The 21486-nt window shown below is 39.6% G+C and overlaps 1 protein-coding gene across 1 annotated transcript; it reads right to left on the reverse strand.

Moving 5' to 3' along the window:
* Nucleotides 1–923: 923 nt before the first annotated feature.
* On the reverse strand, nucleotides 924–19989 carry LOC109279515 (interleukin-5 receptor subunit alpha-like). Its single transcript, XM_019472615.1, has 10 exons — nucleotides 19887–19989; nucleotides 19378–19532; nucleotides 19097–19244; nucleotides 18412–18520; nucleotides 18139–18326; nucleotides 14399–14535; nucleotides 9621–9765; nucleotides 5489–5576; nucleotides 3840–3930; nucleotides 924–1052 (listed from the first exon to the last, which is right to left on the reverse strand). Exons 1-10 carry the CDS (start codon nucleotides 19987–19989, stop codon nucleotides 924–926), a joined length of 1293 nt encoding a protein of 430 aa, XP_019328160.1.
* Between the last annotated feature and the right edge of the window lie 1497 nt (nucleotides 19990–21486).

Genomic DNA, 21486 nt, shown 5'->3' on the forward strand with positions numbered 1-21486 from the left:
AAAGTTTTATATTGTCCCCTACAATAATACAAAAGATGTGTAATCAAATATTTCCTTCAACCAATATTATTTTGAACATGGAGAAATTTTACCAGAAATGAAAGCAAGAATTTTTTAGGTAGCTTCCAAGCCTTCCAGAAAATTAGGTCCATCATTTATTTGTGTTTTCTGCCTACAAAAAAGTCTACAGAAACATCTTACTTGCAAAATCAAGGGCCTATATTCTTTTTCTTTTAGTCAAATAAATATTGTCTCAACTAAGAGTTAAAACAGTCTGCCCTGGTTGTGTACCTCAAAACGAACTGGCATAGCTCACCTTTTCTAAAGTTTCCTCCTCTTACTAACTGCAGAGGAATAAGTCCATCACGTGAAAAGACCTTATGTCTTCACACATGACTCTTCTTTCCGGTTGATGCCTGCTTACACCATGCAGTGCCTCAGAAAGGGATTTTTTTTGGAGCTTTAGAGAACCCTTGTGAGCTTCTGCTGCTGTTTCCAGAAACATTCGTTGCTTCCACCATTTCTCATGACCAATCAGATGTTGAATAGCTAGTATGAGATTTCTATGAACAGTCAGTCTTCAAAGGCACTGATCTATCAGACAGTACTCCGAAGCTATTGCAGCATTATGAAACACTAACTCTAATTCCATTTTAACCCAAGTGGACCTCAATAGTAGATCATATTGTCTGAGGTGGTGTATTATGACTGGGCTGAAGATCAGTAGTAGTTAGAGACAAACTGTGAGGTACTGCTTTGCTTTTGTGATCCAAAGCTTATTTTAAGAGTTACACAATGTCAGAGCTCAAAATACTTCAAATTATTAGGCTCAGAAAAACTCCAGTACCAGCCGTTCTTAGATCTGTCAGAATATTGTCCAACTCACAGAAAGGTAACTCTTGCATGCAGATAAAAAAAGCCTATCATCCCTGCAGGTCTTCTAATCCAAATTCCTTCAAACATTTCTGTTGTTGAATGTTCTCGTCCCCATTCTCTTCTGGTATCCCCATAGTAATCTCTGAGTGCATCTTCATTTGCACTGATATTTGTTTCTGTTGGATAAAAATTACATTATGCACAACATCTGCATTCAGTGGTATTACAAATTCTGAATATTTTTACAAACATGCTACTTATTTGGTGTATCTGGGATTAGTACAGATTACTTACTCTGTCACATAAATGGTTTACAGAGATCATGAGAGTTACTCTCTCAATCTAAAAGTTGTTCACAGGCAAATTTGCTTAGCTGTTCTGAGCCCTAATTTTGTTGCTTGTCACCCTCCAGGATGACATGAGAATGTACCTAAGGTTTATGTCAAAGTCACAGTCTAGCTTTCAGAGTTTATATTTATTTGTTGGATAAAACAGATTATCTCAGCACCATTCTCCACAGTCTTCTTAACTCTTACAGTATGTCCAAAGCCAATGTCTTTGCTATTTCAGGTGTCAGCCATATTTGAGAAACTGATATGTTCCATACGCATTATTCAATTTATCTTTCCTAGAAGTGCCATCAACAGTCATCTCAGCCACTTGTAATCATCTAGACAGTAATTACACAGCTATGCTGACGTCTTCCTGTCAGAGGTATATGCAGTGTTTGTAACAGTTTGGGGACAGAAATCTTTCTCTGTTAGTGATGTTAAATATATTTTTTTGTGGTGATCATTGATTACTCTGATTTTTTATTTATATATTGAATACAAAGACCCCTAAATAACACTGTATGCAGTTCTAGGGTGGAGGGAGATACAGAATATAAGTTTGATGATGATGATTTTATCTTTACATTCTGCCAGTCCATATGTGACAGCCACAACAGGTATTATTAGTTAATTTGTACACTGTTACTGGTGAAAAGTGCACCAACGGATTTTTGCACAGAAAAGGTGGTAAATATGGCACCTTTTGGGTCAAATTTGGTCAAATAATTTTGGCCAGAAGTGTCATAGAAATGACTTTGAATCTTGAGAATAATGCAAGACTTGCTTCAGTCCAGTTCTGGAGCTCTCGGGCTTTGCTTTTCTGAGAAGATGACTGTAAAGAAGAGGAACACAGACTGCTCTTGGGAGCTAGCCCAAGGCTTGTGGAATGAACTGCAGGTGCAAGTTCAAAACACTTCAATCTTGTCATTTGTAATATGATTATACAGCATATGCACATCAGTTTTTCCATAAATTTGTCTTTGGGGAGGTAAAATAAAACAAAACAACCCACGCCTCTTGCTTCACAATTCAAATTGTGATTCATGAATTGAGATGGTCCATGGTTTCTGTCAGAGTTTGCAATCATGTAGGTATGTTTATACAAAAACCAAAGCACAATATTGGAAGGCATACATTTTACCCCTGGGAGAGAAGATGACATAACAGTTCACATTGGCAGTTGTTAGTTACATCGCTGAATACACTATTAGAAGATATTTTGATATTGCAGCGTAAGTACAATGATAAAGTAGGACAGAGTAAAATTAATAGAAATCTTGCAGAGGCTCTGAACAAATGTTTTGAGTACATAGGATGGAGAAAATGCTCATTACAGTTTTCTATTTCAATGATGTTTCCCCCAAAAAAACATAGTTTGGGCATACCTGCACCTTCTCATCGTGTTGCAGGAGGACCAGGTAAGAGTCAATCTTACCATGCCTCCTAGAGCACAGTTCACTCTGTAGCTTAACCTGAGTTATAGGGATCTAGACCACTGCCCAACTAGCACATTTTTTCCTCTAACTCACACAATGACAGACAATGATAAGAAGCTTTGAATGTGCCAGCCAAGGAGCTCCATTAATGATAACCACACAAATATTGAAAATATTTGTTTTCTGTTTTGCCCCATTGACTAAAGGCTTGTAATTTGCCATGAGATAAGCTAGCCTCTGGACTTACAGCACATCAGCTGTTCCAAAGTTAACACCTCTGTACATGGTTTTGTTCCACAGCAGCTGCACAGTTGGGGTAGGTTATGTTGCGTGCATTGTGGACCCTCCTCTTATTTGCCATAAGAATGTCCACATTTACTACAACATACCCAGTGACTTGCAGATCTCCACAAAAACTTTCCCTTTGATAACTTGTCCACATACTTATACATGTAATATCCCATAACTGACTATTCTGCAGGGAGTCAGGGTGATTGCTCCTTAAAATATTGGCCCGTTGATTGTGGATATGCTGAAACACTTCAAGGCACACCATTAATGAAACCACACAAATATTGAAAATATTTGTTTTCTGTTTTGCCCCATTGACTAAAGGCTTGTAATTTGCCATGAGATAAGCTAGCCTCTGGACTTACAGCACATCAGCTGTTCCAAAGTTAACACCTCTGTACATGGTTTTGTTCCACAGCAGCTGCACAGTTGGGGTAGGTTATGTTGCATGCATTGTGGACCCTCCTCTTATTTGCCATAAGAATGTCCACATTTACTACAACATACCCAGTGACTTGCAGATCTCCACAAAAACTTTCCCTTTGATAACTTGTCCACATACTTATACATGTAATATCCCATAACTGACTATTCTGCAGGGAGTCAGGGTGATTGCTCCTTAAAATATTGGCCCGTTGATTGTGGATATGCTGAAACACTTCAAGGCACACTTGACATAATATTCCCCTGAGGATTTTCTCCATCCTGTCTACTGAGATCATTTTCCTGTAACCTCCACAAGCTTTCTGTTCTCTTCTGGCTTCACTACAAACATTGTGCATACCTTTTTACCAGTTTTTCTTAAAAATGACCTGCTGCTCTAAATGTAATGTTGTACCATTCTGATCGCAAGTAATATCGTACATGTCAATGTAGTGAGAGAAAAAAGACAGACACACTCTACCTGGTGGCGAGTCTCATCTGCAGATAACCAAGTTCTGATATTATCTGAAGGATGTGGAACAGGCATGGTTATAACTTCCAGACATCTATACCTACAAGAGAGTGACACAGACACGCGACTCAAATGTCTGCAGGAACAGATCAGACAATAATGCTTTGTAATAGATAAGCCAATTAGACAGGTATCTACTGTTTCTAAAGCCATTCTACCTTTTTTTGTTTCACTGCAGATATTTTTCTCAACATTTTTCCCAGCTATTCTTCAGCCTGATTGGTTTTTAGCCTGCTAGAGATTTAAGATCTGTATGGATATGCACAAACATATGATTTCCAAGCAAAGTGAGAGCTTGTGGCATGCTACTATGTCTATAGCTAAAAAATTACTCCTACATTTTCTTTTCATAATTAAAAATATTACCTATAAAGTGTGATAATCAAAGAAAGAAACATCGGATGACAGGGAGCAGGCATAGCATCAGAAACATCTTTTAAGTCTTTTGCTGAGGTCTAGCAGAATTTGGGTTTGAGAGTGAGTGGTGTCTGCACAGAACCATGAAAACATTTTGTTTCATCACAAAGGATTATCTGTTGGTTTTGAGTACTATGTAAATTTTCCACCGAAAAGATCTACCAGCTGAATTACTCTCTTGAGGCCAGAGTCACACTTCATTATTTGACCAGAATATTGTTTCATGTTTAGATGCAGATGGTTTTCAATTACATATTTTGTTTGCCCAGGGGAAACTTGTTATTCTGTATTTTTGTATTAGCTCTTTCATATCTATAGTTCCTTGAGTCTTTGTTTACTAAAAGAAGATAGATAACTTATTTTATCCTAATCAGGAATAATATTTAGTCATTAATTAAATAATCAATTTACATTTAACAGAGGTTCCATTTACATACTGCACCTTCCAAATATAAAGGCATCTTGAATTACCATCCTATCCTGAACAAGTTTATTTTTCTGTTCAAGAAAGCCTTCTCTGCCATGTCAATAGGAAAGCTATGTAGCCAGGCAGAAAAGTAGTGGCGTGGAGGCAGTTGGCTGGATTAATTGTTGGTGGGTGTAGGACCACTACTATTACGTTGCTCTACTAATACTACAGCAAAGCAAATTTCTTCTGTCAGCCTGACTTGCCTTTTTTATTTATTTCTTGTAAACTGTCCAGTTTAGAATAAAAGACTGCTCTCGGTAATACCCATGGATTATGAAATGAAATTGGGCAGTGTGGCAAATGCAGTTCATCTTTGGCATGATTAACGTTGGTGGCCCTGAATGCAGAACCTGCAAAAACATGGGGCAAAGTCACACTGAGGGTAGAGAGGCAGCAGTCAGAGTAAGATGAAAAAATGCCATTTATAGCGGCAGAAAGATATCTGAGAGTAGGGTGTGAGATTGGAGCTCCAGAGACTACGATGGGAGCTGCAAGATGACAGTGATAGGGCTCAGTATCTTACACTAGGTCTTAACACCCAACACTCCTTTGTTAGAACAATAGTCGGAAATGCACAATTAACTGCTTCTTGTAAACATAATTTATCTGAGAAGATCTGTGTTTGACTTAAATCCATTGTATGGTTTGTTTACCCTCACCCTGGCCTCTCTTACACCAGAAATTTATACTACCTTCCAGAAATGTACATTACCTTCTACATGTACATATCAGCAAACCTCCAAGGAAAATCAGGAGAAAAAACAACGTGAGGCTTAGCAGCATGACGTCCACTGCCTTTTCTTAAAAAGAAAAGGGAAAGGTAATGTTAATAATGTGGGAAAGGGTAGTTCATAAACAGATGAATTATATATTGACTCATAAATATTGCACTATTCCTGAACTGCCACAGATTTAAAGAAACATTTCCTGCAGCTTTTTTAGGGGAAACAGGGGCTTCTGACTTCAGCACTGTTCCTTCTTTCTCCTTTGAGCTCGCAGCCTTGCTGCTGCCTCGATTCAGCACTTTCCCTGGCTTCCTCTGCTCCAGTGGACTCCATCGCCTCCTTTCCCTGGATTTCTGCTCTTACACGCTGGGCATGGCGTGTTCTGCCACTGGACACTTCCATCCAGCCTTGATTCCTCTGGATATCAAACCCTCTGTCCATCCACTATTGACTGACATCCACTCCTGCTGCTGCCCCAGCTGTTTCTGGATTCCTGCTGTTGCCACCTCCCATCTCCACACACCGTGAGCCCCCTGCCACTGCCTCCTCACCCCTTCGCAGCTGTAACTGGTTTAAGGCAAAATGAAAATAAAAGCTTTTTGTCAAACAAAATATTTGCTGCCTCCTCCCCTTCGCAGCTGTAACTGGTTTAAGGCAAAATGAAAATAAAAGCTTTTTGTCAAACAAAATATTTGCTTTGACTCAAGAAGCAACATTTGGTTTTCATTATATTTACCTTTTTTAAGCCTGCTAGGCATAGTCCTAAAGAAATGCCAGCAATACATATTTACACTGTTCAACAAATACTGCTGCTCTGTACCTTGCATTCCTTCCCCCAAAATACCCCAAATACTGAAAAGCAATGTCTTTGGTTGACTCAAAAATGTATTTTCAGCAAATTTTATTTTTTGTTTAATACCTAGCTTTAGAACCAGAACTAGTTTGGACTGCTTTGAACTAAGTACTTTGAAGAAAAACAAGCAGGAACAGCTCTTAAAACGTTAATAGTCCGAGGCCAGTTACACAATGGTTTTAGGATCAATCTAGATCAAATTCAAAGAACAAAGGAATTGTACAAAAGTTCCTAGTTTGAACCCATCTGTAGTTTAAGCCAAGGATATTATGAATTTCCACAAATTTGATATGAAACCAAGAAAAAACTCACAAACCTCTGGACAGAACTGTGTAGAAGAATATGTACTACTAAAATACGAAACTATTCTTTATTCACTTTAAGATGAAAAGGGAGTTTTTCTTTCCTTGTCTTTTGAGATGAGGGCTCAGAATATATATTCTGAACAATCTCTGGACTGTGTAGTAGAAATTATTTTATTTGAGGTAATTGTTCTGCATCATTCTGCTAACCCCATATCACGTACACACCTGAGAGAAGAGGAAGCAGTGGTCTTTACATCAGCCAGACCACAAAGAGGTTTGGTTATCTTGCTTTCTTACCTCATGCATTTTGGAAAGGAGGAAGAAAAAGAAGGACATATATTCTTTTAGGTAGACCATTTTATGGTGGGTCTTTTTCAGATGTAAATGTTTCAACTTAGTCACAAATAACAGTACTTTGAAACCAAAACAAATGGCTTGGTTTGCAAAAATGCAGAACACCTCTGAATTACTATTAACTTCAAAGCAATCTATGAATGCTCAGCAGATCTAAAAACTAGACCAATTATTTCAAGTTTCTATATATGAATAAAGCTGATCAAACATTTCTTTTTTAGCAGAAAGTTTCTATACTAAACAGCCCAGTTCAGTTTAAATTGTGGGGTTTTTTCAAGGGCATATGCTAATTCCAATGGAAAATGAATGTGTTTCCCATGAGAAAATTAACAAATTCTTTTCATGTCAAAGGAATATTTCAGAACAAATATTTTAGTTATGTTTTGAATTATGTTATTTCATTTTGATGTTTCAGCTTTTTCAAATGGAGGCTGAAATGCTTCTTAAAAATGTGTTCTTAAAGAAATGTAGCACATTTCCTAAATGAAACATTGGAATGTCATGTAGAAGCAAACAAAAAGCAGGTCATTGCACGCTCCTCCAAGGTTTTCAGCAGAAAAGTTGACACATTCCAAAATAAAAATACTGAATGCGTGTTTTTCCTTTTAAGTTACTCCACAGAAAGATTAATTTTTTTCAATTCACTGTGTCTGTGAAATTAGGTACCTGACTGTCATGGAGTTACCATGAGTGATACTACTAATAACAGGCTTTTTTTAATCTAGGCAATATTAAAATGCACTTCATAATGTCCACTTATACATGTTCCCAAAATAAAATGGGCAGAAAACTTTCTCTAGGCATCAAAGGAGATGTTTAAAGAGGTTTGCCTGAGCATGTGATCCCTCGATGTAATATATTCATAGATAGATTCATATTATAGAAGCCACCCATCCTTTCCGAGTACAGGAAGGAAGAACGGAAATTGCCACATTACATGAACTTGCGCATATGTGCAATATGCTCAAGGGGCAAATCAACATGCTGCACTGAACACATAGAGGTATTACCGCTTATATGCAACGGTGGCATTGTCTACCATAAACTTTTCTGAAGCGAAAGAAACAAGCTGCGATAGTTCAGCCTCAACAACAGCTGTAGCGGAAGTTGGGAAAGCAGCGGTGTTGAAAACAGTTGAAGGAGAGTTGCAGCTGCTGAGAGCAAAGTTTGGTAGACTGGAACCAGGATGGGTGACTGTTCAACTCCATTTCCTTCTTCTGGCGAAGGCCTGGCAGGGAGCAGGTAAACCTACATTCCCCCACCAGGAAAAGCCCTTCTAATTTCCCCTCCCTACACTGTGCACACATCAGATGTGTCCGACCTGACACCAGGCAGACCCCTCTGCTGGCCGTGCCACGGTCCTAGGCTCTCTCTGTCTTCAGTGAGAAGAAAGAAGCATCTCCAAAGGGCAATTCAAATCTCTGATGGGCTGAAACATGTTCTCTCCTTCACCACAGTGAGCGTGTGGAGCAACTAGGTTTCTCTCTCCAAGCATTTCACAAGTGAAATGCTTTTGAAATGAAATTAATTAATCTGGGCCAACAAAGGTGGCAGCTGAAAGGTGCCAGCAGAACAGTGGGATGTGGTGAGGCATCTGATAGAGTAGGCAGGCAACATCCTACAAATCCTGTAACTGAATTTGCATTCAATCCATTGCAAAAATAACAATGTCTGGCCTTGTATTTCCCATGTCTTCAGATAAATATGTACTTGAAGCTGAATAGACCAAAAAGACGTATTTCAAAATACACAGTCTGTTGCATTAAATAAAGATATTTATCTTGTTTTGTTTCATTACCAGTAGTATTGTACTTTTTTTTTTGCATGTCAACGTACAGAGACAAGTTTATGTACCAGTTTCTCTCCATAAATATAGAGTGTCACTCCATTATACTACTTTTCCTTTACCTAACCTGACATCAAGAAGCTGCTGCATGTGGAGGCATTTTTCTCATCACGGAAAGCAGAAGTTTCCCTTGTTAGCACATGAATGTTAAAATCTAGTCATAAGAGGTGAAGGAAAAATATTACAAGGTTCTCATTTAATTTGTGCTGAAGTGAGCTGTAGGAGCCAGAGCACACATATTTAAATCAGAGCTAAACCAGTTCTTACCTCTGTCAGATAAGAAATTATTCCCCTGATGTAGTAAAAGAAATGTTAGACTTAGTCCTTAAGGGCTATGTGATTTGATGAATATTATGACTTTTGTGGGTTTCTTGGCTTACTAACTCCAGCTGAAAGCATTTGTAGAGGTGCTTGGGCTGTCCATTGCAGGGCAGGCAGGGGGGTGTTGTGAACTTTTTGGCTGCTGACCATTTTTGTTTTCTAAAGGCTGTCAAGAGTCAGATGTAACTTACCTCAGGAGAACAGCCCTGCGCTAGACTACGTTAAGACCAAGGAAGTACAACTCATTAGACCAAGGACTGCCTTTCCCTACAGCACCTAGAGCTGGTGTGTGCCTGGTGGGTGCCATGGACCTCTAGGTACTGCTACAGTACAATAATACAGCAAGGAGAAGAACAGACATAGTAATGAAGGAACTATGTTGAATAGTAATAACATATCTAATGATAAGAGTTATGAATGGTAAATACATGATAACTCACCATCGTGAATAAACACTGGTTCACTCCATTCACTCCAAATCTTGTTTCTTATGCATATCTCTTTCTTTACCCTCACTTGTGCTGCACATTTTTTTGCTGGCTTATGAAACGGGTACTCATATTTCTCTGCAGTGACATCTACAATCTATCAAGATAAGTTTAGGGGGCTGTTTTAGGTGATTTCACATTGCAGTTCAAACTGATATAAATCTAAGGATGTCAAATACTATTGTTTACATCTTAAACCTAATAGGAAGAGATTTTCAGAACAAATGTTTATGTCCAGACACAATCTGACTCTTACCTGGCATGTGTTAAAACTCAGGACTGAAAATGAAGGAGAGCCTAGAACTGATAAGATGAAAGGAGGTATCAGCTATAGTAGTACAGTATGAATTTGAAAACAGATTCCCCTTTCATTTTTTATCACACCAAGTGTAGGATGTAACTATGAAACTGCAAGTTTCAAGGTTTTGGTGTGGGCAGTGTGCTATACTTGGTTGTCTGGTAGAATAAAAGCTTGCATTTTTCAGCTCACTGGTGGTGAGGGATGCCCACTATTTTAGTGACTATCTTGAAACGTCTTTAATTGTGCCTATAAAAGAAAGCATGTAACTTCAAAAGATCAAGCCCATAACAAGTAGTGTCAGAGTTTAAAACAGAGGGATCTCTAAATCATTCATCACTTTTGAAAACTGAAGTCAACTGCTGTAAAGAAACAATGCTAAGAATTTAAGAAGGAACAAAAAAGAAAGCAGGAGAAGAAACTCCTGCTTATAACAATTAAAAATAATGTTAGGACATTGCAAAATAGTACAATGTATGCATCAGACACAGAGGGGCCCAGAATCTTTGCATCTTTGGTGTTAGGAAAACATGATGAGGTATATTATAAGGCCAGCTTTAAGAAAAGGTGACCTCCTTCTCTCCTCGTACTGACCAGTGTGCAGTGTGGATTTGACCCTGGCATTTCTTTCTCTTCCTTTGTAGTCTTTAAGACCTTTCCAGATCTGACGTCAAAAATAGGTCCAAAAGTTCACATGCTAAGTTTTTCAAAAGTAAGTAAAAATGGGGAAAGTCTTTGGGATTTCAAAAGTAAACTGCAAGTGACTATGAGGGTTAAGTGCTGACAAAATGCTGTGCCTGAAGGTTTCTTCCTAAGGAGCAAATAATAAGCTTATGTCATCATAGGAAATTTCCAAAATGCAGGACTGAAAGGCTTCTTATAAAATTACTTAGGCCACCTTCTGGTAATCATGACATGCAGCAGCTTTCAGTCACATCTACCTAGACCATTCCTGGAGGATGTTTGTCTAATCCATTGTCGGTAACTCTATACAGAGCCACCCCCAAGCAGCCTCAGAAATCTGTTCCTGTGCTAAACTTTCCTTGGAATTAGGGCACTTTTCCTAACTTTTAGCATATGTTTTCCTTGCTTTGATTTTAGCCGGTCACTTTTTATCCTACTCACCAGTTGACATGGGTAAGTATGATCCCTATGTTCTTATTAACAACCTTTTACTTACCAGAAGATTGTTAACACAAGTTACACTCCTTTACTCTACACCATATCCTTCAGTCTTCCACTCCTAGAGCACGTTTTCAAAGCTTATGCTCATTTTGATAACTCTCACTGATCTTCTCTGAACTTTTTTCCAATAGGTTTATATTTTGTGGTGGTGCCCAAAGCACAATTTGAAACTTCAGGTGAAACTCAGTAGCTAGAAGGGTGAATTAGTCACAACGTACATCTTACATGTGACATGCCTGTCATATATACTTGCCTAACATTTGACCTTTATGTAATAGCATGGAATGATTGACTCAGCTTGTGGTTCAATGTAATCCACAGACCTTTTTTTCTTCTGCATTGCTGCCTACACATTAATTCCTTATTTTGTTTTGGCACATTTGACCTGTACTTCCTAATCATAGGATTTTCCTTATTACTGAATTTTGGCTTGTTGATTTCAGCCTTACCCAACATTTCAATTTCTAATCTTGTTTCCCATAGTACTTGCCAACCCTTCCTATCTTCCAGTCACCTGCAGACTTAACTCCCTATTTTCAAGATTTATCAACCTGTATCACAGTATTATTATTTGTATAAGTATTCAGCAGGTCATCTCTTCAGGTATTCAGAATAAATAAATATAGACCTGTATATTTTAATCATTATACTCTTACCTGTTCTTCAACAAATATCTACAAGTCTGCTAACGGATACCCTAATACCTCAACTCATTAAGTCTGTGACAGCAATTAAGACCTTGCTTTGACCAGGAAAGAGAATCTCAGTCTTTCTCCGTTATTCTCCCTCCTGTGTCTCCTGTAATACTGCTGCAGTTTTCTTACTTAGCCTCTCCCCCCGCCCCCCGCTTTTTGTGCTCCTTTTGGCTAGGTCTACCGTCTTAATCACTACTAGCTTTGACACTGATTCTCCTCAAATCTACCTTAAAGCCCCCTCTGCTGCCTTCACATGTCTTTTTGTTGTTGTTGTTGCAGATGCCTGTCTCCTGTCTCCATCCCATCTGTGGAAAAAAACCCCATGACCCATGACTGCTGTAGGTGTTTATTCACTTCCATGCCCAAATTATTTTTCTTTGCTTTCCTTTCCTATGTTTATATCCTGCAGATGTGTACAAAACAGAGGAGCAGCTGGGTAAGATACCTGTTCTTCAACAAATATCTACAAGTCTGCTAATGGATACCCTAATACCTCAACTCATTAAGTCTGTGACAGCAATTAAGACCTTGCTTTGACCAGGAAAGAGAATCTCAGTCTTTCTCCGTTATTCTCCCTCCTGTGTCTCCTGTAATACTGCTGCAGTTTTCTTACTTAGCCTCTCCCCCCGCCCCCCGCTTTTTGTGCTCCTTGGCTAGGTAACTACCGTCTTAATCACTACTAGCTTTGACACTGATTCTCCTCAAATCTACCTTAAAGCCCCCTCGTTTAGCTGCTGCCTTCACATGTCTTTTTGTTGTTGTTGTTGTTGCAGCTGCCTGTCTCCTGTCTTCCCAAACCATCCCATCTGTGGAAAAAAAACCCCATGATTTTCCACTGCTGTAGGTGTTTATTCACTTCCATGCCCAAATTATTTTTCTTTGCTTTCCTTTCCTATGTTTATATCCTGCAGATGTGTACAAAACAGAGGAGCAGCTGTGTAAGAGAAGAAAATTAAGAGGTTTATTCCATTTAAGTAAGGATTCTGGACCATTTTATGTATTTGACATTTCCTTCCAGAGAGTGGAAGGTGTTAGGAAGCTGGAAACAGGGGCTGCAGTGGCTGCATGAACACTGTAGATTGCAGGATCCCCCTGCTCACCTTGGCCACATCCCAGCCCCACAGTGGGAGGGGACCCCTTACTCCCGGCCCTCCCCGCTTCCACCTCCCTTGCTCTGGGTCTTCAGACACGAAGGAAGTCTGCGTGCATGGGCAGGAAGGGATCAGAAGGGCCCCAGCACATGTCTGAACAGGATACCGAGGATCCAGCATGAACCTCCCTTGCTCCCTCTGCTCACAGCCTTTAGTCATAATGAGCTTTGTGAATGGACAGGCGCAAGCCCCCGGCTGTCTCTGGCAGGGGTTATGAAATATTAGACTTGGGAATGGTTAAGGGGATGATAACTATTTGCAGAGGTGGCCTAGAAGGAGGCTACCTGTCTTTCTTCTGGAAAAACCCAAAGAGAACCGGTAAGCTTTGGCATGTCCACATACGGACCTGAGCTCCTTTTCCGCGTGCTGCAATGAGGGAACGTGGAAAGAGCCAGCCCTGTTCTGGAAGGTGCCTAGCAGTATTAGCACTGCACCTGAATTAGTAAACCCTGCTGTAATTTATGAAGATAACATTATTTGATCAATAACGTGTCTACCGCATTACACTTCTCCTTTCTGCTGTGTCTAACAAAGAGTGGATGAATATCAATTTAGTCATATGTTCTTTCAGGCTTTAATTGTCTCTTGAATGTTTGCAGCCAGCTTAGATAAGCCTTTTATGTTAGAGTACTGTACACAGACTGAGGTGTGTGTTAGCTAAGATTTAGGTTCTTACAGAAAAACACAGCTTCAAAGAGAGCTTGAATGAAAACACCAAAGATTCAGAAAATTCACATTCCAATACACATCTGAATTTCATACCTATCGTATTCTGAATTAAGTCCTTGGCTTTCTACTCTTTGGGAGTTCAGACGAGAATCTGCATGAAAACTTTTCAGCTCTTATTTCCAGGCAATTTAAAAATGCCACCTGGTAATGCCAGGTGGCAGTTAGTCACCATACAGCATAACCTAAACTATCACACTGTTCTGTTTCTTACTGGTAAAACTAAGAGGAGCTGCTGATACATCATGAAAGATTTTTAAATATATATAATGTATACAAACAACTTTTAGTGAAGTATGTAGAAATAAAAACAACAACATGTATTTTTTTCTTAAAAAATATTATCAAAGTAGCTGCTAAACTTTTCATCAATACTCATTTTTCAATGATAAAAAAGTCAATAATCTATGTGATGCTAACGTACAATTCAAATTCAAGATGAAAAGAAAAAAACAACCAATCCACCTCAATGTAAGCATGACTCTGAAAGACTTCAAAAAATGTGTTGATTTTTCATTTTTGACCAGAAAGACAAGAAAACTTGGATTATTCATGAAAGACCTTGGGATTTCTTTAAAGTTTGTTTGAGTTTTAATTCTGTTGAATTCAAGGGATGCCTAGTTTTTATGGAAGTTATATTATACAGATTAAGTGTATTACCAAAAAGCTGATTACCTTACGATCTGTTATTTTCACTTGATACAAAAAGCACTTGTTACTCGCAGAACCAATAGTAGGCGGGGGTTTCCAGTGAATTTTAATACTTCTGCTTTCAAGGGAAACTGAAATGTTGATCGGCGGGTTCAGTTTCTCTGAAAAAAGAACAGAGTGACCTTCTGTACCTCATGTTCTTTGTCAAATTTATGCTGATGCAAAATAAACGTAGTGCGTTAGTCCTTAAAATACACAGCTGACTATTTTGGAGTTTATCACACCCAAAGAAGGCATTCGGTGAGTGACACATTTTCTTTAAAAGTGCTGCTCGCTAAGTGGCATCCATTTCTGTCTCAAAATAAAGAGAGGGAGGGGGGGTTTTGTCACATATTTTTCCAGGGAAGGTAGTGAGGGTGGGCAGGAGGAACAGACCCTTTGAGTTCACTTTCCACAGTCCAGGGGTATGTCGAGGAGACCTCTGATCTGCTACAGGCTCCCTGCCATGTAGGATACATATGTCCTGTGGGATACCCCAAGTCTGCCCTTAAGCCTGGTAGTATAACTTTGAAAAAAATTGAATTTCATCTCTCACTGAGGGGTTACTGAAGGGGTACCAGCTCCTGGCAGGTCTTATTCAATATATGAAGTTTGCTACAGATGCTGAAAAAATCTCTCTACCTCTCCAGTAAATGAGCAGGCAAGCACTTGCTATGGAAGAAGCAAGACGTGCTTGGGAGATGTAAACAAACAAACAAAAAATCCCCCTCCTGCCACTGTGCTCCAGTCACAAAGTGCAAGGAGTGCCATGGCAATGGGTTTTTTTTTAGGGAGGGACGAGGTACAGGGTTGGAAGCAAGGGACATTTGGGTTCCCAGGATTTTAGCCTTTGGTTCAGATAAGCAAGTCTACAGTTGCTTTTTAGCATGGTGTTAGGGCACTGATCCTAGGTGTGTGCTGGAATACTCAAGCAGCCTGAGCCCGCTCCAGCTGCTGTTGTGTTGTTCTGAAGGGAGGAACCGCAGCTGGAGTTTTCCAGAAAAGCCCTCCCAGCAGAGGCAGAAGTGCACGGCAAGTCTCTATGGACAGGGTCAGTGAGGTCTGGGGCTGACATGGCTGCAAGGTGGTGCCAGAGGGAGAGGACAGAAAGAGAGAGAGAGGGCAAGTGGCAGCATTACTGGTCCATGAAGATGTTGTGTTTGCTCTAGCAGCTGCTGCTGCATGACCCTGTCTCTCTCCACGGGTGTGTATGTCACGCTCAGGTTTCCTTTTTGTTTTTTCATTTTCCTTCACTTCCTTGAGAAGTCTCCTCTCTTTGTGTAACGATCCCATAAAGTTAGAAAAAACATTTCTCCCAGGGCTACCTCAGGCTTGTAAAACTGTTTGCTTCTGCCTGTCCCCGAAGCTGTTGGCAGTGACCAACACCTGCCTTTGAGGGTGGAGGCACACCATGAGCCATGAAAGGTGAGGAGAGTAAGCAACAGCTTTTTTTTCCTTTGGTCTGTGAAGTAGGAAAGACATATTTTTTACCTCTGAAATACTATTCCCAGAGCATCTCTCCCTTCTCTGAGTATACCCAGAGTAGGAAACAATTTTTTTTCACCCTTTTGTCACCTGTCATCTGGAAATTTCTTTAATCCCCACACACAGACAGCCAGGACTGAGTTATTTTTGGGCTGCGTCCAGCATGAGTCCTGTTTTCTCAGACCATGCATCATGTTACTAGAGGGAAGATTAGATTGCAGGGGCCGGTAACTCGCAGGAGGACAGTGGACCTCCAGGACCGTGCAAGGGCTAGGCTGGCTAAAGCCCAGCTGGAGGCTTTCCTGTTGAAGAAGGGGAGCCCAGATACAAACAAGCCTTTTTGATGTGTGTGACCTGAAGGGTAGAACCACCTTCTCAAGAGGGAGAAGACAACCCTGGCTTGCAACGTTGGAGCCTTGCAAGAGTAATTGCATTACTTACAATGTGAACAATGACGTCCCTTTCAAGCTCACTTAGACTTTGCTGTGCCCTACCAAAGCCTGGCAATGGGTTTTAAAGGCAAGGCAAGCTAACAGGATTTATGCCTGGTGCTGAGACAGGAGAGGAAGCTGTTGGCTGAGCCAGCTATGACTGGCGTGCACGCTGATGATGGCTAAAGATAGTTAAGATGGGAAGGAAAGAAGGGCAGGGAGGAAATGCTGGCAGTCTGGCCTCTGCAAAGAGAAGGCAGTGGCCGCCCTCAACAGGAGGAAGAAGATCAAGTGGATGGAGAGAGAAACAGGGAAGGGACAGCCTGCTCCCTCCTACTTATCCCCCTCTGCTCACTCCTGCCCACCTCAGCCCCGTGCTCCCCGGGGAGGCCCTGGGCTGGGAACGTTGCCTGAGGAGTAGCAGAGGGGTGGGAGAAAGCGTGAAACTGCCAAGGTGGGGCTGGGCAAGCCGTCAGGAGGTTGTCAGGCAAATTAGAGTAGTTCAGGCTTCACCTCTGAACATTACGTGAAATCTTTTGTTGCTGTGTGAAGCATTTAATCCTAAAACTGGATGTACTATGGCAGCTCTCTGCCCCGGAGTCTGTGGGTGGGATCAGACCCTGGCAGCCAGTCTGGAAGTGAGCATCTTCCCCAGTCAGCTATGAAAACACCTAATACAGTCTTCCTGCAGATTAGTTCCACCCCAGCCCCCCCTTTTGTTTTTTGTTTTTTTCAGGAAAATCTGGTTTTCTTGAAAATGTTTTATTTTGCTAAAACAGAACATCTTGCTTATAGCTGGCTCTGACTACAGTGTAAATCTTTGGATAAAGCAAATAATTCTAAAGTGTTAGAACAGAATAAATGAGATCTAACTCAGAATAAATTCTGATAGTTTTGAATGACTTTTTTGCTATCCCTTGAGTTATGACTGATTCCTATGTTACAGGTCTGGAATATGATCAACATGTTCATAATTTAAAAGGTATTTGAATCTGCAGTCTGTGCTAAAACTCAGGTGCTTTGGATAAAGCAAATAATTCTAAAGTGTTAGAACAGAATAAATGAGATCTAACTCAGAATAAATTCTGATAGTTTTGAATGACTTTTTTGCTATCCCTTGAGTTATGACTGATTCCTATGTTACAGGTCTGGAATATGATCAACATGTTCATAATTTAAAAGGTATTTGAATCTGCAGTCTGTGCTAAAACTCAGGTGAATTTCTTCCCCATGAGATTAATCCAAACTTCCCAGAGAAGTAAGGAAAAATAATTTTATATGATCATTCAGAACTGTTGATAATTAAAAATCACTGTCAAAGTATTTTTAACTGAAAAATGGTGTCAGAAATGGAAATGTTACTAATGTTTGCATTATATATTCATAATCTTAAATTCAGTTAAATTCAGTTATGAATGACACTTGTGTCTCTTTATGTTCCTTTTTTAAAATCACATTTTCTTCAGCACTATAAAAGAAAAAGAAAAGGATAAGAAAGAGAAAAACTGGAGAAAAGAAGGGTATAATTCTTTTCAAATTACATTTTCTCACACTAGCCTATCAATTTTTTTAAAAATGCCAGTTATAGATAAACAATGATATTACATCAGAGAAAAAAATAAAAACCTTTGAGAAGTCATCCATTTTATTTAATCTTTGTGTAAAATTCCCAGCAAGATGAATGCATAAAAAGTTAGACTTAATATTCTGAATTTGTCACACTTCCCTCTTTCCTTCCTCTGCTTTCCATACCAATGAAATAACGAATAAACAAACTTTTCATAATAGGTAATAATAGACAATACTTACCTATTCTTTGAGGTGTAAAAGCTTTGTAATAAGACAGTCCTCTTGATTTATTTCTCAGATCTCTTACCGTTATGTTTAAATTGATTTTTCTTGATGGTTGGAAATACATTTCTTTCATATGGCATCCAATATTTTTCTTCCCTGCATTTTTTATATATTGCTGGCATTCAAAATCTTTTCCTACGTGTCTGTGAGAAGGAAATATGAGTCTTGTAAATCAAGGACTTAGGTACAAAAACATGGTTTCATACTTATTTTGCACAAGATCCTTACCTGTATGAAAAAAAGATCTGGATATCTTCAGGAGCTTCTGCTTTAATATGCCAGATGCAATTGAAAGAAGAAATGTTATATATGATGCATGAAAGATTCTGAATATATACTGCAACAAAGAAAGGGGAAAAAAGAAAGAGTGATGTTTACTTTACATGGATTTTCTAATAACAACATGATGGTTGCCTTTACAAACCCATTATGTAGCGTTATTTCTAGAAGCGTGAGTAAGTGGTAGGTGAGAACAAACGGGTCTTTCGGCTTTTTGGACAATGACAACTGAGAAGCACATCTGCTACTACCACCAAAAGCCTTACTAATCCACTTAAAGAAAAAAATGTCCAGAGAAGTAGTTGAAAAGCTCTGCTCTTTTAAGATTTCCTGAAACCAGGTGATACAGAAGGCAATCTTCAAGACATATGAGTTGCTAGGGAAAATGGAGAGAGTGGTTGGGTTATTCTGACATCTTGCTCAGCAGAGCTGGAGTTTTCTGAATCTGAACATGTCTAATAAAGGAAATAATTCTGTAATATTCCAAGGTGTTATGTGTCATCTTCTTAACAAATCCGTACCAAAAAGGTAGCATAAGATAATAATGAGCTTTCAGAAATGATATGTCTCCAAGTAAGACAGAACATTATCATGAACGCTTGGATGTCTTAACAACATGTAGGAAATAGCTGACCTGGAGGTGCCTTGTAAGTAAATTCTGTCCAGCCACTCTCCTTAATTACGTCTTCTGTTTCTTTTGCAAAAAGTTGTGTTTTAACTTTGGCATTAAAACCAGAATGTAACTCAAGACGTATTATCTTTTTCTTCCCCTGCAGTCTTTCCTAAGAGGAGGAAGAAGGAATTGCATGAAGGTAGATGGTACTAAGTATTGAAAGGGGAATTATGCGAATTCACCTACTGAATGAAGTAATACATGATTTCACTTTAAACTATGTGTAACCATTGAAAACTTACTTTCCTTTCATAAGTGGTATTGAAGAATTTATAACTTAAGATATACTTCACAGTGTACTTCTCAGTTTCTTCTTTTGTCAGGTTATTGTTCCAGGACAGAATAACTCTCGACTCATGCTTGGTAATCCGCAGAACATTATGTAGTCCAAGAGCATCTGCAATTACAATGAAATTACATAGAGAAAGAGAGGGCCCACGACTGTGTGCCCAAAGGATTTGGCTCTCACTAAGGCTTGCATACCTAGTAGCTCCCCCAGGAGCTCTGTTCTTACATGAAGCAGGTGGTTGCTGAGCTCTGTTGACTATGACTGACTTTAGTAGTGAGATTCATGTTTACCTATCTGCAGCTCCCAAAATTTTAGGTGATTCACTTTTACCTGTCTTGGACACCCCTCCTAGCACAGGTCTCTTTCTCTCTATGGGCTGTAGAAAGTGCCTTGACAACAAATTCAGGTTAGACATCTGGGATGGCTGGCATAGGATGAACTGTTACTTAATATTTTACTTACCCACTACATCTGGTTGTCCACTTGCCAGGCTAGTGGAAAATAATGCCTTACGCTGGAAAAAACTTAATATCAGCATGACAGGAACGACTGTAACACGTGCCATAGCAAATGCTTTAGTTCCAAGTTTGGTTGAAAAAGCACTTAGAACACGATGTTTTCATTTTGCATCTGTGAAATAATATGAAACAGTCACTTAACCACTTAAGTGGTGTCTGAAGTATAAGAAGTAATAGGTCTTGTTGATCGGTGCCTTCTATTCCCAGGATGTTTGTATTTAAGCCCACTCTTTAACTGGGTGCCAGGGCCAAAGAGGACAGGTGTGCCATGCTAAGCTGGTTTTGAATGACAGTACTGCTTAGATTGCAAGGCAAGACCACAGATACGACACTATTGATACTGAAAGCAGACAGTTTGGGTAGGAGCCACCTGGCATAACTCTGGCTAGATACAAAGCCAGCAGCTGTAACTGCATGAGTTGTCTAGCCTCTAGTGGCAGTAGAGCAACTGTCACTTCTAGGTTGTGATTCGTGTTACCTGGTTTAGGTATCTGCTTTAGGAGGATATGAACTGTAACCATCTGAGGAGAGATGAATCTTGCCATTTGCAAAAGTAACTATCAGCAAGAGTATATCAGGTGTTTGCTAAATTTGGGATACAGTGAGAAAACAGATTCTGCGTTGGTCAAAGTTGGTTTTAGAAAGACATAATTGCTGTTTTATGGCTGAGCATTCATTCAAAGGTTGCTTTAATGTAAAACAGCCTCTGAGACCTTACCAGTTCTCCACAGAATTAATACGTCTCTGTGTTCAGGGTCTTTCACTCACAAACTAACTGATTTATCTTGACTCTGATTGTTTTCAATACTAAATCCTCACACACACTCTGTATGTGTTACCCAGGGATCAGCAAAAGGACCCCTGGAGCCATATCAAAATGTTCACAATACATTGACTAACAAGAGGCACTGGTCATGTAGAGGAAAATGTGTGAATGTTCAGCACATCCAAAAAATCTGCAATGAGGTTACCTGGGAAAAAAAAAATACACATTTATAATGCTATTTTTGTATAATGCAGTGAACAAGAGGCCATTTAATGAATGCTGTCATTATTTATGAAGTGCTATGAAAAATCATAACAAAATGCTTTAAGGCAGAGATTCCCCCACCTGGTTCATTCTGGTACCGATCTCGGCTGTAGCAACAGCAGCAGCTGCAGTATGTGTGCCACACCATGCACATGACAAACAAAAAAAGTGAGTAAATTCTGCTTGGTGTGCCCGGGAAAGAAGTCATTTCTAATTGCCTGGAGAGGGAAGGGGTGAGATGTTCGTACCCTCACTTCTCATTAATGATGTCCCTGGAATGGTAGGGCGCGTGGCAAAAGTCAGGGAAAATATAAAATGAAAACAAGGAGCTTTCAAGGGTTTATAATTCAACATGCAGTGGCTGTAAAGGGCTTATCCACTCCCATGAGATGGAGCAATCAAAAATAGTCCTGTATGTATATACTTTATTTAAATTTGGAGAAAGGGAAAAAATGAGGATGGAAAACACTAAGCAAGTTAAAATATTTGTGGCTGGTGGGGAAGGGGGGCGCTG

This window comes from Aptenodytes forsteri, unplaced genomic scaffold, assembly GCF_000699145.1.
Source record: "Aptenodytes forsteri isolate BGI_AS27 unplaced genomic scaffold, ASM69914v1 Scaffold212, whole genome shotgun sequence".
NCBI classification, from domain to species: domain Eukaryota; kingdom Metazoa; phylum Chordata; class Aves; order Sphenisciformes; family Spheniscidae; genus Aptenodytes; species Aptenodytes forsteri.

What these genes read in the sequence shown, in the direction of transcription:
- LOC109279515 (XM_019472615.1), bottom strand. Translation starts at nt 19,989, where the DNA reads ATGGCACGTGTTACAGTCGTTCCTGTCATGCTGATATTAAGTTTTTTC. An exon ending in TACTTACAAGGCACCTCCAG is followed by an intron (nt 18,521 to 19,096) that starts GTCAGCTATTTC and finishes TCTTTGTTGCAG; the next exon opens with TATATATTCAGAATCTTTCA. An exon ending in TTTTACACCTCAAAGAATAG is followed by an intron (nt 14,536 to 18,138) that starts GTAAGTATTGTC and finishes TTCTTTTTTCAG; the next exon opens with AGAAACTGAACCCGCCGATC.